General features: G+C 41.3%; 1 protein-coding gene across 1 annotated transcript in view; it reads right to left on the bottom strand.

Moving 5' to 3' along the window:
- LOC124290589 (transmembrane protein 135-like) overlaps nucleotides 1-12,793 on the bottom strand; it is a 198,692-nt gene that overhangs the window by 140,020 nt on the left and 45,879 nt on the right. Inside the window, exon 6 of the mRNA XM_046727336.1 lies at nucleotides 6,179-6,244. Within this exon, the coding sequence (XP_046583292.1) occupies nucleotides 6,179-6,244 (66 nt within the window). The remainder of the gene's footprint in view (nucleotides 1-6,178; nucleotides 6,245-12,793) is intronic.

The raw sequence follows: 12,793 nt of genomic DNA, 5'->3' as shown, positions 1-12,793 counted from the left end.
CAAACGCTGAAACTTTACAAGAGCAGCTACAACCACGTTTAGGAGAGTGACCTTCCTCAACAATGTTATTTTATCTGTGTGTTTGTAAGCCACACTGACAATTGCACCACTTGCACATAATCTCTAGACTTTGTTATTTAATTTGTTCAAAATATCGACACTTTCCCTGACAGTTCTGTGAACCACATGAAGCAACTGGCATCAGATAAAACAAATGTTTAGAAAAATGTTACTTAACTACCTTTGATCTGGTCTAATGTTAGGACTGAAACATTAAATGGCCAATAAAACAGGTTTGTCAGGGGAGGTAACTGGCACACTCCTTTTCCCATACCACCTACTCAGAGGCTACAAGTAGACCCACTTCCTCAAAAACTATGAGATTTAAAATGTAAGAATGTCTAAAGGAGAAAAGTGCACCTGTAAATCAAGCCAATGACGACTAAATAAGTTTCAATGCCCCCAGGTTCTCCTCACGACTGAGAGAAGACTGGAAGTACATCATGGCAGGGGCTGCGGAGATCACCTCAAGTAGCCATAAACCCAAATGTACGTTTATGGCCAGCAAAACTTCTCTTGTCGCTCCTCAAAGTTAAAAGTTCTGTGTTAGACTTGGGTGCATGTGTATGTTATGGACCTTTAGCACCTGAGGTTTGAAATTTGTATCCATTAGACACATGTCATAAACATGACAGACATGACACAGTTTCTTCACAGCAGATGGGGAATATAATTACTTATTGACCTGCTTAATAACGCTTCATGTCTATGTCACATCTGTAAATAGTTTGAATACTTTGGGTTTGGACTGAAAAAGTGAGGAAACTTCTCATAATTTCTGAGTGTATGAGAAGGGTCAGTTTGCATTTATACCCAGCAAATGTCACAGTTTCTGGAAATAGTGTTTAGAGAAAATCAGGATTCTAACATGTGAGGTCCTCTCATTACCTGGATATATACAAAATCAGTTGGGTAATAACAGTCAGAGATGGTTGGTCTTCTTGGCCTCCGGTTATAGACTCAATACTCTAATATCAGAGGGATGTCAGAGACAGTACTGAGGATTGGTCCTCTAAGTAACTGGCTATACATTCAATACACAGTCAGTACTGAGGATTGGTCCTCCAGGCCACAGGCTATACAGTCAATACACAGTCAGTGCTGAGGATTGGTCCTCTAAGTCACTGGCTATACAGTCAGTACTGAGGATTGGTCCTCCAAGTCACAGGCTATACAGTCAGTACTGAGGATTGGTCCTCCAAGTCACAGGCTATACAGTCAGTACTGAGGATTGGTCCTCCAAGTCACTGGCTATACAGTCAGTACACAGTCAGTGCTGAGGATTGGTCCTCAAGTCACTGGCTATACATTCAGATACACAGTCAGTACTGAGGATTGGTCCTCCAGGCCACAGGCTATACAGTCAATACACAGTCAGTGCTGAGGATTGGTCCTCCAAGTCACTGGCTATACAGTCAGTACACAGTCAGTACTGAGGATTGGTCCTCCAAGTCACTGGCTATACAGTCAGTACACAGTCAGTGCTGAGGATTGGTCCTCCAAGTCACAGGCTATACAGTCAGTCAATACACAGTCAGTACTGAGGATTGGTCCTCCAAGTCACTGGCTATACAGTCACAGGCTATACAGTCAGTGTCAGTGAGGATTGGTCCTCCAAGTCACTGGCTATACAGTCAGTACACAGTCAGTACTGATTGGTCCTCCAGGCCACAGGCTCCCTCCAAGTCACTGGCTATACAGTCAGTCAGTACTGAGGATTGGTCCTCCAAGTCACTGGCTATACAGTCAGTACAGTCAGTGCTGAGGATTGGTCCTCCAAGTCACTGGCTATACATTCAATACACAGTCAGTGCTGAGTTGGTCCTCCACACTGGCTATACAGTGAGGATTGGTCCTCCAGGCTGAGGATTGGTCACAGGCTATACAGTCAATACACAGTCAGTGCTGAGGATTGGTCCCAAGTCACTGGCTATAGTCAGTACTGGCCTCCAGGCCACAGGCTATACAGTCAATACAGTCAGTGCTGAGGATTGGTCCTCCAAGTCACTGGCTATACAGTCAGTACTGAGGATTGGTCCTCCAAGTCACAGGCTATACAGTCAGTACACAGTCAGTGCTGAGGATTGGTCCTCCAAGTCACTGGCTATACAGTCAGTACTGAGGATTGGTCCTCCAAGTCACAGGCTATACAGTCAATACACAGTCAGTGCTGAGGATTGGTCCTCCAAGCCACTGGCTAAACAGTCAATACACAGTCAGTACTGAGGATTGGTCCTCCAAGCCACTGGCTAAACAGTCAATACACAGTCAGTACTGAGGATTGGTCCTCCAAGCCACTGGCTAAACAGTCAATACACAGTCAGTACTGAGCATTAGTCCTCCAAGTACCTGGCTATACAGTCAGTACTGAGGATTGGACCTCCAAGTCACTACACTAATATCAGAGGTACGTCACAGTTTCATGTCTTTCTTGTCAACTTGTTGCCAAAATGCAAAGCAAAACTAGAAAAAACAATTTGTTTCAGGGATCAGAGAAAACAAACATGATTCAGGCATCGATGACACTGCGGTTTGTGTAAAAAAATTCTATTATGTACACAAGAAAATATGGACTGTGAAGTAAATTGTCAGCTTTAGTAGCGTTACAGAGACTACTTGCAGACTTGTCTGAAAGTTGGTCAGAGAGTGCTTAGTGACGCAGGGCACTAAGTTGTGCAAATATGACATAATTATCTTACTTCATATTGAATGACTTCAGTATTCAGTTAACAACAGACAAATGTTACTTAAGGAATGTAATTTGATACAATTTTGTGTGTTTATTTCAACAATTCTCATAAATTTAAAAAGGGACATCATTTTCTTCACATGCAGCACATCATTAAGACATGTTTCAGTGATTTAGACAATGAATTATCAGACAAAACAGATCTGGTAAAACAATGGCTTCCTGAAACAAATATTAGCAAGCAGATGATAACACTCATTTAGATAACAACTGATAATCAGGAGACATACATGTAATTAGATAACGTGTGAAAACACTTATATTCAAATGCACTCACATATATGCTACGAAAAGAAGTTAAGGTGCACAGATTCTTCTTTATTACTGCAGTTAATTGGGTTATCCTTATTGTTTTGAGCTGTATAAACCATCACGTATCTGAAGCCATATGTAAGCTATTTCCACATGATCTTGTTAATAGATTGCCATTGTGCCATGAAAGGAAACGTCCCATCATTGTCAACGCTGTCAGACCAGTAAAACATCTTTAAGGTTTTTTTCAGAGGAGATGATGATTGTGGCAAATGAGGCTTGTGGCCAGCTGATTAATTAGACAGCCCCCCACACCCCAGCCACATCTGTGTGGGATCCTGACATTTCCGTGATGAGCGAACGCGTCATTACAACTTTATGAGGACAATATATTCCCAGTAATTAGCCAGGAAGACAATCCATTTGTGTGGTAATCACTAAGTTTGCCATCTTCTATAAATGTCAGGGTAATTAGATGCTCTTCAGATGTTCCTCAAGTCTTATATGTAAAGTTCAAATAAATGGAAATTTTAGGAGCAAAAACGGTATATCAAATACATTTTCAATCTAAACAAAACTTTTTTTTAAAATTTCTGTTATTCTCTTGTTAGGTAAATGTCAATTGGTTTGTTTACATATTTCCATTTCAAAAGTCTGTTTCAAAATATCATATCAAATCAAATCAAATATTTCAAATCAAATCAAATATATTTATTGTGCAAACGTTCCATATAGAAACAGTGACAATATTCTAGAAACTACATAAACAAGATATATAATGAATCACATATATATGATGAACAACAAAACATATTGACTACTCCAGTTTACATCAGCAAAATTCGAATTGTGTACCCCCAACACAAGCACATCTCGCTCACAGTCTCACGGCAATTCCTGTAATCATGTCTAAATATTAACCAATCTTCACTGCAGTAACATCTCAATTCTTCCAGCATATTGCAAGTTAATAAAAAAATAAGTTAAAAACCTAATTTAATTTCGTATTCCATTTTACGAAAAAGAAATGACCAAGCAGATGAATAATTATCAACATTTCATTTTCATTATGGCTGCCACTGATGCAATATTTATATTCAGGTCTCCTTTTGTGAGCACCTTTTAGAGATACAGTTAGGATCACTCATGAAACATTCAGCAGAGTCCAGTTGTCAGAATTGTACAACTTTATGACAGGCAGATAATAACAGTCTGACAGTATAAATTACTTTAGGCCAGGAGAGCTAAAATCTGATGTGGCCATTGGGTGCAAGAAGATTTCTAATGAGTATTTGAAAAAAAATATTGTCATATGAAAAAAACATACCCGGTAAGTGGATTTGTCTTAAGACTTATTACTCAGGACTGTCGATCATATTGTGTTAGGATCCTCAATAGGAACACAAGCTATAACTGCTTCAAGCCCCATCACACAGCAGTCTCTATACATGTGTCCCTAGCCTTGTGCCAAGGCTGTACTGTATGCTAAGCCCATGAATCTATAATAATGCTATCCCTTAAAGAGACAAGTCTACAAAAGCGGACAGTACAATAAGGACGCTAGTCTGTTAGAGGGATATTTATATTTTTTAGAAATCATCATTTAAACTATTGCTTATTACCTATAGAGAGACATGTGCAAGTTGAATGTATCCCCTGTGCCTGATGGGGACAGTGGAACAATCAATATATCTGTGGATAGACCACAATAGTCCCACAAATATAGTTTTATAAGATTTTAAAATAATTCTGTAAAGGAACCCTCAAACCAATAGGTGATAATGGAATGCCATTTCTTACTGTGTAAAACATTATCTCCTTGGGTTTGTGAGAGGGACAATATTATAACAGTCGGAGGAAGCTTAGATAGACAAACGCTTTGTCTCTGTAAATATATCATGTTGATAGAAACAAACAACTAAATTTAAATAGAAAAGGAAACCCAGTGACATGCCAGATTCATAACATGTTGAAAATGTAAACACTAGAGTATGTAATCATTTAGAGCTATAGCATGACAATAAGGACCCATGAAGATCTGGGTCAGAATTGATCTTCAGTAACCCATGCTTGTCGTAAAAGGCAACTAACGGGATCGGGTGGTCAGGCTCGCTGACTTGGTTGATACATGTCATCGGTTCCCAATTGTGTAGATTGATGCTCATGCTGTTGATCACTGGATTGTCTAGTCCAGACTCGATTACTTACAGACCGCCACCATATAGCTGGAATATTGCCGAGTAAAACTAAAACTCACTCACTCACTCAATACAATAAGGACTAGACTTAAAATTATATGGCTGTGACTTTCAGACAGAGCTGATGCTGGGACTAACATGTATTGTAGATAGATAATGGTTGTGTTTAAACTGATTGCAGTTACTCTATGTAAAGGAGCAGGACCAGGAGGCTGCTTAGTGTACAGCTTCACTCCTAGAGGGGCTCCACATCATGGAGACATCTGCATCAATTCATCTTCTTCTACACAGGCTCAGCTGCTCTACATCAACAGATTTTTCAAGAACTACAATTTTTGTAACAGTGACTTAATAGATTATTTTTATAGATTGTATCTTTGGAAATAAATCCCTTTAAGCATTCCTGAAAATATTACAAAAAAGATGTGTCAAGGAGATAAGATCAAGTATGATACAAAAACCAGATGATTCATATACTGAAATGATTATCTTCCGGCAAATACTGTACAAACAAAAACTAAAGGTATGTGTTAAAAAAGGTATACAATTCTGAGAAATGAACCAAATAATTCATGTGTTAGACATGTGAGTGAATGAATACAGTATGTGCAAGTGATGTCATGTAGTATGTCTCACACACAGCAAGACTAAAATATGCTTCTCAACACTTGCTGAAGAGGACAACTTTGACTATTTTGGTCAAATGTTGACTAGCAGAATCGGCAAGCACTGATCCCTGAGTTCTGAAAATTAGGTGTATCTGGTTCCTTATTCATCTAGTTTATTAAGACAATATAAAACTATGAGTGTTGTTGAATTCAAACAATGATGATTTCTTCAATTTCATAAATTTTATTATTTGTTTTATTTTATTGAACACCATCTCTTAGAGAGGTTCTTGAGAGCCAGCAACACCTACCTCTCCATGTGGGACTGGCTTCACCAGGCCTCTGTATTTGGCCATTCTGTAGCCCGTCTCCAGTGCCTGAAACAAGAGACAAACAAGGGTTATCTCCCTTTGACAATGTGAACTTGAGTGAAGGCTGTGGTGCTGGTGAAGGAAAAGACTACCAGGCTCTGGGAGACGCCTGATAACAGGGGCGGCAAGCCGTACTGTCAATCTCCCGACTAAAACCTCCAACTTGTATTACTCCTCTCTGGCAGAATCTCAACAATAAAAGCCCTGAGAACAAGTCACAGTTTTCTCCATTCTACTCCTTCAACCTTGCCGTATCATTTCTTTATCAACCAATTACTAAAATTCAAAGATATTATTCTTTCCCTGCTGTGGGATTAGTAGAAATTATATATGGTAATGACTTCATTTCATTATACTATATGTTTGCATGCCATAGGGTATTCTACATTAACATAAATGATGTTACGGAAGGCGTCAGTCGAATCTTGCTAACTCCTGCATGGTGTCTCAAGTGAAAAGTTATATTTAAACTCATGATACAAGAGCAATAAAAGGGGCATTAACGGTTTCTGAGAACATTATCAGGTATGTCATCATAAATCTGGCTGGTGTGGGATGGGACCAAGATGAATGTGGCAGAGAGGGGTGAGGGACATCATAAAGCAACTCATCCTGCAACAGTGTGTCACATCTGGTGGCAGCCCTGAAGGCAGGAGATACAGCCAGGCTGTCTACCAACAACCTGTCTCCTATCACAGTGTGAGCTGGCCTGATACAGGCAAACACAGCACATAGTGGCAGCCTGATAAGGAATATATAGAATATAGGTGGAGTATGATATAGGAAAATATAGTCATTATAGCTGGAGACTGATATAGGAAAATATAGTCCATATAGCTGGAGCCTGATATAGGAAAATATAGTCATTATAGCTGGAGACTGATATAGGAAAATATAGTCCATATAGCTGGAGCCTGATATAGGAAAATATAGTCCATATAGCTGGAGCCTGATATAGGAAAATATAATCTTTATAGCTGGAGCCTGATATAGGAAAATATAGTCTTTATAGCTGGAGCCTGATATAGGAAAATATAGTCCATATAGCTGGAGCCTGATATAGGAAAATATAGTCCATATAGCTGGAGAGCCTGATATATAGGAAAATATATATAGTCCATATAGGAAAATATAGTCCATGGAGACTGATATAGGAAAATATAATCTTTATAGCTGGAGACTGATATAGGAAAATATAGTCCATATAGCTGGAGCCTGATATAGGAAAATATAGTCCATATAGCTGGAGCCTGATATAGGAAAATATAATCTTTATAGCTGGAGCCTGATATAGGAAAATATAATCTCCATATAGCTGGAGCCTGATATAGGAAAATATAATCTTTATAGCTGGAGACTGATACAGGAAAATACAGCATTTAGCTTGCATCTGATACAAGGAAACATAAGATATGGTTGGAGCCTGATACAGGGTAATATCAAATATGATTTGAGTCTGATGCAAGAAGATATAGTATGTGGTGGAAGCCTAATTCAGGCAAATATAGCATATTGGTGGAGCTGGACACAAGGAAATATGCAATATGGACGGAGCCTGATACAAGGAAATATCGCATATAGCTGGAGCCTTATAAAAGGAAATATAAAACATGTTTGATACAGGGAATATATAGTTTTTAATGTAGCATCATACAGGGAAATATAAAACATACTATATAGTGGAGCGTGATACCAGGAAAACCGTGAGCCACAAAGATGGTTCTAATGCAGTGGGTTTGTTTGCCTCCGCCACTACTCCCATCCTTTATGTCCTGTTTCATGTCACACCATGCTTATAACTGCATTGCATGGAACATAACATTTCATATTGGGTAAAGATTGCCTCTTGCGTGTTTTTCATGATGATTTAACCATAACACTCGTACACACACACAAAATACAGGATTTTATTTGGTAATGGACATAAAAACTTTGCATGTCTCACGATTTTATCTGCTCAATCACGAAAAACAGGTTTCAGTTTTCTTGTCGAACATGTGGTTTTTCAGTGAGCACTAAGTTCTTTACGAAGCTCTTTTGCCACTTAAAGGCTATGACAACTTCAAAATGAAATGGTTGGAAAAAACTCAACAAACACAATAAACCAATGTGTGAGTGAGTAAATTACTGATGCAGTTAGCAATATTTTGGCATGTAAAACATGGGGCACAGTGTGAGGTAGGTTTTATGTCCCATAATGTACCAGGAATATCCCATCGGACACAAAGTGTGTAAGAGTGAGTGAGTGAGTGTGCGGGTGAGTGAGTGAATGAGTGAGTGGTATTATTTCATGTTCAGCAATATGGAGCACATTGGCAGCAAAGCTTTGATATTCTCATATTGTGACTAAGCAGATAGGCATTATTATATCAGCCATGAACAGTCTGTCAATTCTGGAGGTAGTCAACAGTAGAATGGATTCCTTTGAAATTCCAGAAAAATGAAGCCATCACCTGCCAGCTGTTGGGACAGACTTTGCTGCTTCCTTCAAGACTTTAGACATTTCTACTGCTTGTTGTTTAGTCAATGTCTGTAAGAGGTGAGCCAAAGAGTTGTCCATACACTCTCCTACCCAGAGTTCCATGCGGCAAGCCAGCATAGTACCTCTGCCACAGGCCATAAAAATGTGACGATTTGTCACATCTTGCACTGTCCATTCAATATCATGTACATATTTCTTAACTCTTTTATTTTTGACGAGTCTACACGTCTAATTAAACATCTTTGATAGAATGGTTTAGTTTCACTGAGAAAATATCCTAAAACATGTAACACTATTTCGATTTGCGTAGCGGATCCTTTGTTAACCTAGGTTGTACGGCTCCATGTGCTGTCATCGAAGCCGACGGAGAGCAATGATGCAGCCAGTTTGATATCTAAATATGTACTGTCATAAATCTTACTGTCGCAGTTGTGGAAGAATATATATGTAACAATGTAAAACATTGTGAAGAGCACGCCGAAAAGCTTGCGTAAGGCCAGTCTGTTCTTATTATGAATATGCGTGTTTGTTTACAAACAAGAGAAAAGTCCGGTCACGTGATATACAAATTAGCCTGTGGCAGTGATGTTATGCTAAGTCATCACTGCGCCGGAGTGTGTTGTCCATAGTCACAGTGTGCTCAACAAAATCAGTCAGATTTGCTTCAAAACGATGTAAGAGTGAGCCAGAAGCATTTTAGATCAGGATTTAAAAGTCTTGGAACCCTGTGCGCTGGAATCTTTGTCAACTCTCTCAACTACATACACTATGTAACATATTATCCTCTTTTTCACTGCATAGGAGACAAGGAGGTCCGGTCATTCAACACACTACTGAGCAAAGCTGGGTCTCTTGGGTGAGCGAGTGAGTATGGTTTTATGCCGCTTTTATTCCTGCAACATCATGATGGAGGGACACCAGAAATGGGCTTCACTCATAATGTATCCATGTGGGGAATAGAACCTGGGTCTTCAGAGTGACAAACGAGCCCCTCAACCACTCGCTACCTCACCAGGTTTTCTGGTAATGTCAGGAATCACTGGTCCTGGGTTTGAACCCAGGATGCCATGGTCTGTCAGCATCATACCATGTTCAGGTCATAGTTTGTCTGGGAAGAAGACCCTCTACTACAGAATCATGTTCCTCACTGTGAGATGCAGAAGAGTTGAGTGCAACCACGTGTCAGTCTTCAAGACAGCACTCCAGACCACTTACAACACCCTGTTTAATCACTCACTTCAAACACTTGATCACCCTCTGGGGGGTCAAGGTCAGAAAAGGTCCCACAACCTCATGCTTATCACAACAGTCAACTAAAGAGGGGTCCAGCTTTGTAAACTTGGATGATGGAATGTCATCAAATACCATTGGTATTGATTCTTACATACTTAGGAACTGGTTTGTCTGGCACAGGCATGTCACGCCATGACACTGCTGTGATATTGCTGTGGTGTCATTGTGTATTGTATCACCAGTCACAATACCCTGGGCCTAGATTTTCGAAGCTCTCTTCGCGCTAAGACAGTCGTAAGTTAATGTTAATGTATGACACTTACGACTATCTTAGCGCTAAGAGAGCTTCGAACTGATATATTATGTCAGATTAACTACGTTTTATACATTGTCTTATTGGTGTATGTATGTATTTGACTACTGGACATTCAGATCAGGCATGTGTGTGAGTACATGTAGCAAGACCACGACAATCTGAGAGGTTGGTCTGCCTGGCCTCAGCGAGACAGCGTGGGACAACGCGGCAAGCTTCACGCAAACACACAGCCATTTACTGAGTATTTACAGCGCTATGATTTAAGCTTATACTTGGCACAGCTCAGTGTTCAGGTTTACCTTAGAGACAATTGAAAGAACAAATTCCTCAACACCTTTCACCATTGTTGAAATTCTGCTGGTGGACTATCCCTATTTGCTGAAGCTAAACTGGAGAGTTGAAGGTCAGGTTGGGGTTTGGCAATTACCTGCCACAGCCATCTCACCACTCTGATGCCTTCAGCTCTCCAGAACATCCCAAAATTGAGAGTCTCATCTGACCATAGAGTGCATGGCCCATGGCACTCATCACTAGACTGACCAGTCTCATCTGACCATAGAGCATGGCCCTCATCACTAGACTGTCCAGTCTCATCTGACCATAGAGCATGGCCCTCATCACTAGACTGACCAGTCTCATCTGACCATAGAGTGCATGGCCCATGGCACTCATCACTAGACTGACCAGTCTCATCTGACCATAGAGTGCATGGCCCATGGCACTCATCACTAGACTGACCAGTCTCATCTGACCATAGAGTGCATGGCCCATGGCACTCATCACTTGACTGACCAGTCTCATTTGACCATAGAGTGCATGGCACTCATCACTAGACTGACCAGTCTCATCTGACCATAGAGTGCATGGCCCATGGCACTCATCACTAGACTGACCAGTCTCATCTGACTAGACCAGTCTCCATCTCATCTGACCATAGAGTGCATGGCACTCATCACTCACTTGACTGACCAGTCTCATTTGACCATAGAGTGCATGGCACTCATCACTAGACTGACCAGTCTCATCTGACCATAGAGTGCATGGCATGGCCCATGGCACTCATCACTTGACCCTGACCAGTCTCATCTGACCATAGAGTGCATGGCCCATGGCACTCATCACTAGACTGACCAGTCTCATCTGACCATAGAGTGCATGGCCCATGGCACTCATCACTTGACTGTCCAGTCTCATTTGACCATAGAGTGCATGGCACTCATCACTAGACTGACCAGTCTCATCTGACCATAGAGTGCATGGCCCATGGCACTCATCACTAGACTGACCAGTCTCATCTGACCATAGAGTGCATGGCCCATGGCACTCATCACTAGACTGACCAGTCTCATCTGACCATAGAGAGCATGGCCCATGGCACTCATCACTTGACTGACCAGTCTCATCTGACCATAGAGTGCATGGCACTCATCACTAGACTGACCAGTCTCATCTGACCATAGAGTGCATGGCCCATGGCACTCATCACTAGACTGACCAGTCTCATCTGACCAGAGAGCATGGTATATGAAACTCATCACTTGACTGTCCAGTCTCATCTGACCACAGAGTGAACAATATATGGATCTAGTCATTAGACAGTCGAGTTTCCATTCACTTCAGACTTGCATGTAGTTAGATACAGTTACAGCACATCTGTCAGCAGCTTTGATCCACACCTATGGGTAAGACGATGTACCAACAGTCAGGCTCCATGATCTTTCACCTCTGTTGTATGCTGTGTTGTGTTGGCATAGAGTCTGTCCTGAAACTCCTTCTGAGGACGCCAACATACAGTCTGTCCTGAAACTCCTTCTGAGGACGCCAACATACAGTCTGTCCTGAAACTCCTTCTGAGGACGCCAACATACAGTCTGTCCTGAAACTCCTTCTGAGGACGCCAACACGCAGTCTGTCCTGAAACTCCTTCTGAGGATGCCAACACGCAGTCTGTCCTGAAACTCCTTCTGAGGATGCCAACATACAGTCTGTCCTGAAACTCCTTCTGAGGACGCCAACACGCAGTCTGTCCTGAAACTCCTCCTGAGGACGCAAACATACAGTCTGTCCTGAAACTCCTTCTGAGGACACCAACACACAGTCTGTCCTGAAACTCCTTCTGAGGACGCAAACATACAGTCTGTCTTGAAACTCCTTCTGAGGACGCCAACATACAGTCTGTCCTGAAACTCCTTCTGAGGATGCCAACATACAGTCTGTCCTGAAACTCCTTCTGAGGATGCCAACATACAGTCTGTCCTGAAACTCCTTCAGAGAACGCCAACATACAGTCTGTCCTGAAACTCCTTCTGAGGACGCCAACACACAGTCTGTCCTGAAACTCCTCCTGAGGACGCCAACATACAGTCTGTCCTGAAACTCCTTCTGAGGACGCCAACACACAGTCTGTCCTGAAACTCCTCCTGAGGACGCAAACATACAGTCTGTCCTGAAACTCCTTCTGAGGACGCCAACACACAGTCTGTCCTGAAACTCCTTCTGAGGACGCAAACATACAGTCTGTCTT

The sequence above is a fragment of the Haliotis rubra genome, unplaced genomic scaffold (genome assembly GCF_003918875.1).
Source record: "Haliotis rubra isolate DU_JTF1 unplaced genomic scaffold, ASM391887v1 Scf47, whole genome shotgun sequence".
Classification (NCBI taxonomy): domain Eukaryota; kingdom Metazoa; phylum Mollusca; class Gastropoda; order Lepetellida; family Haliotidae; genus Haliotis; species Haliotis rubra.
This window is presented reverse-complemented; position numbering and strand designations above follow the sequence as displayed.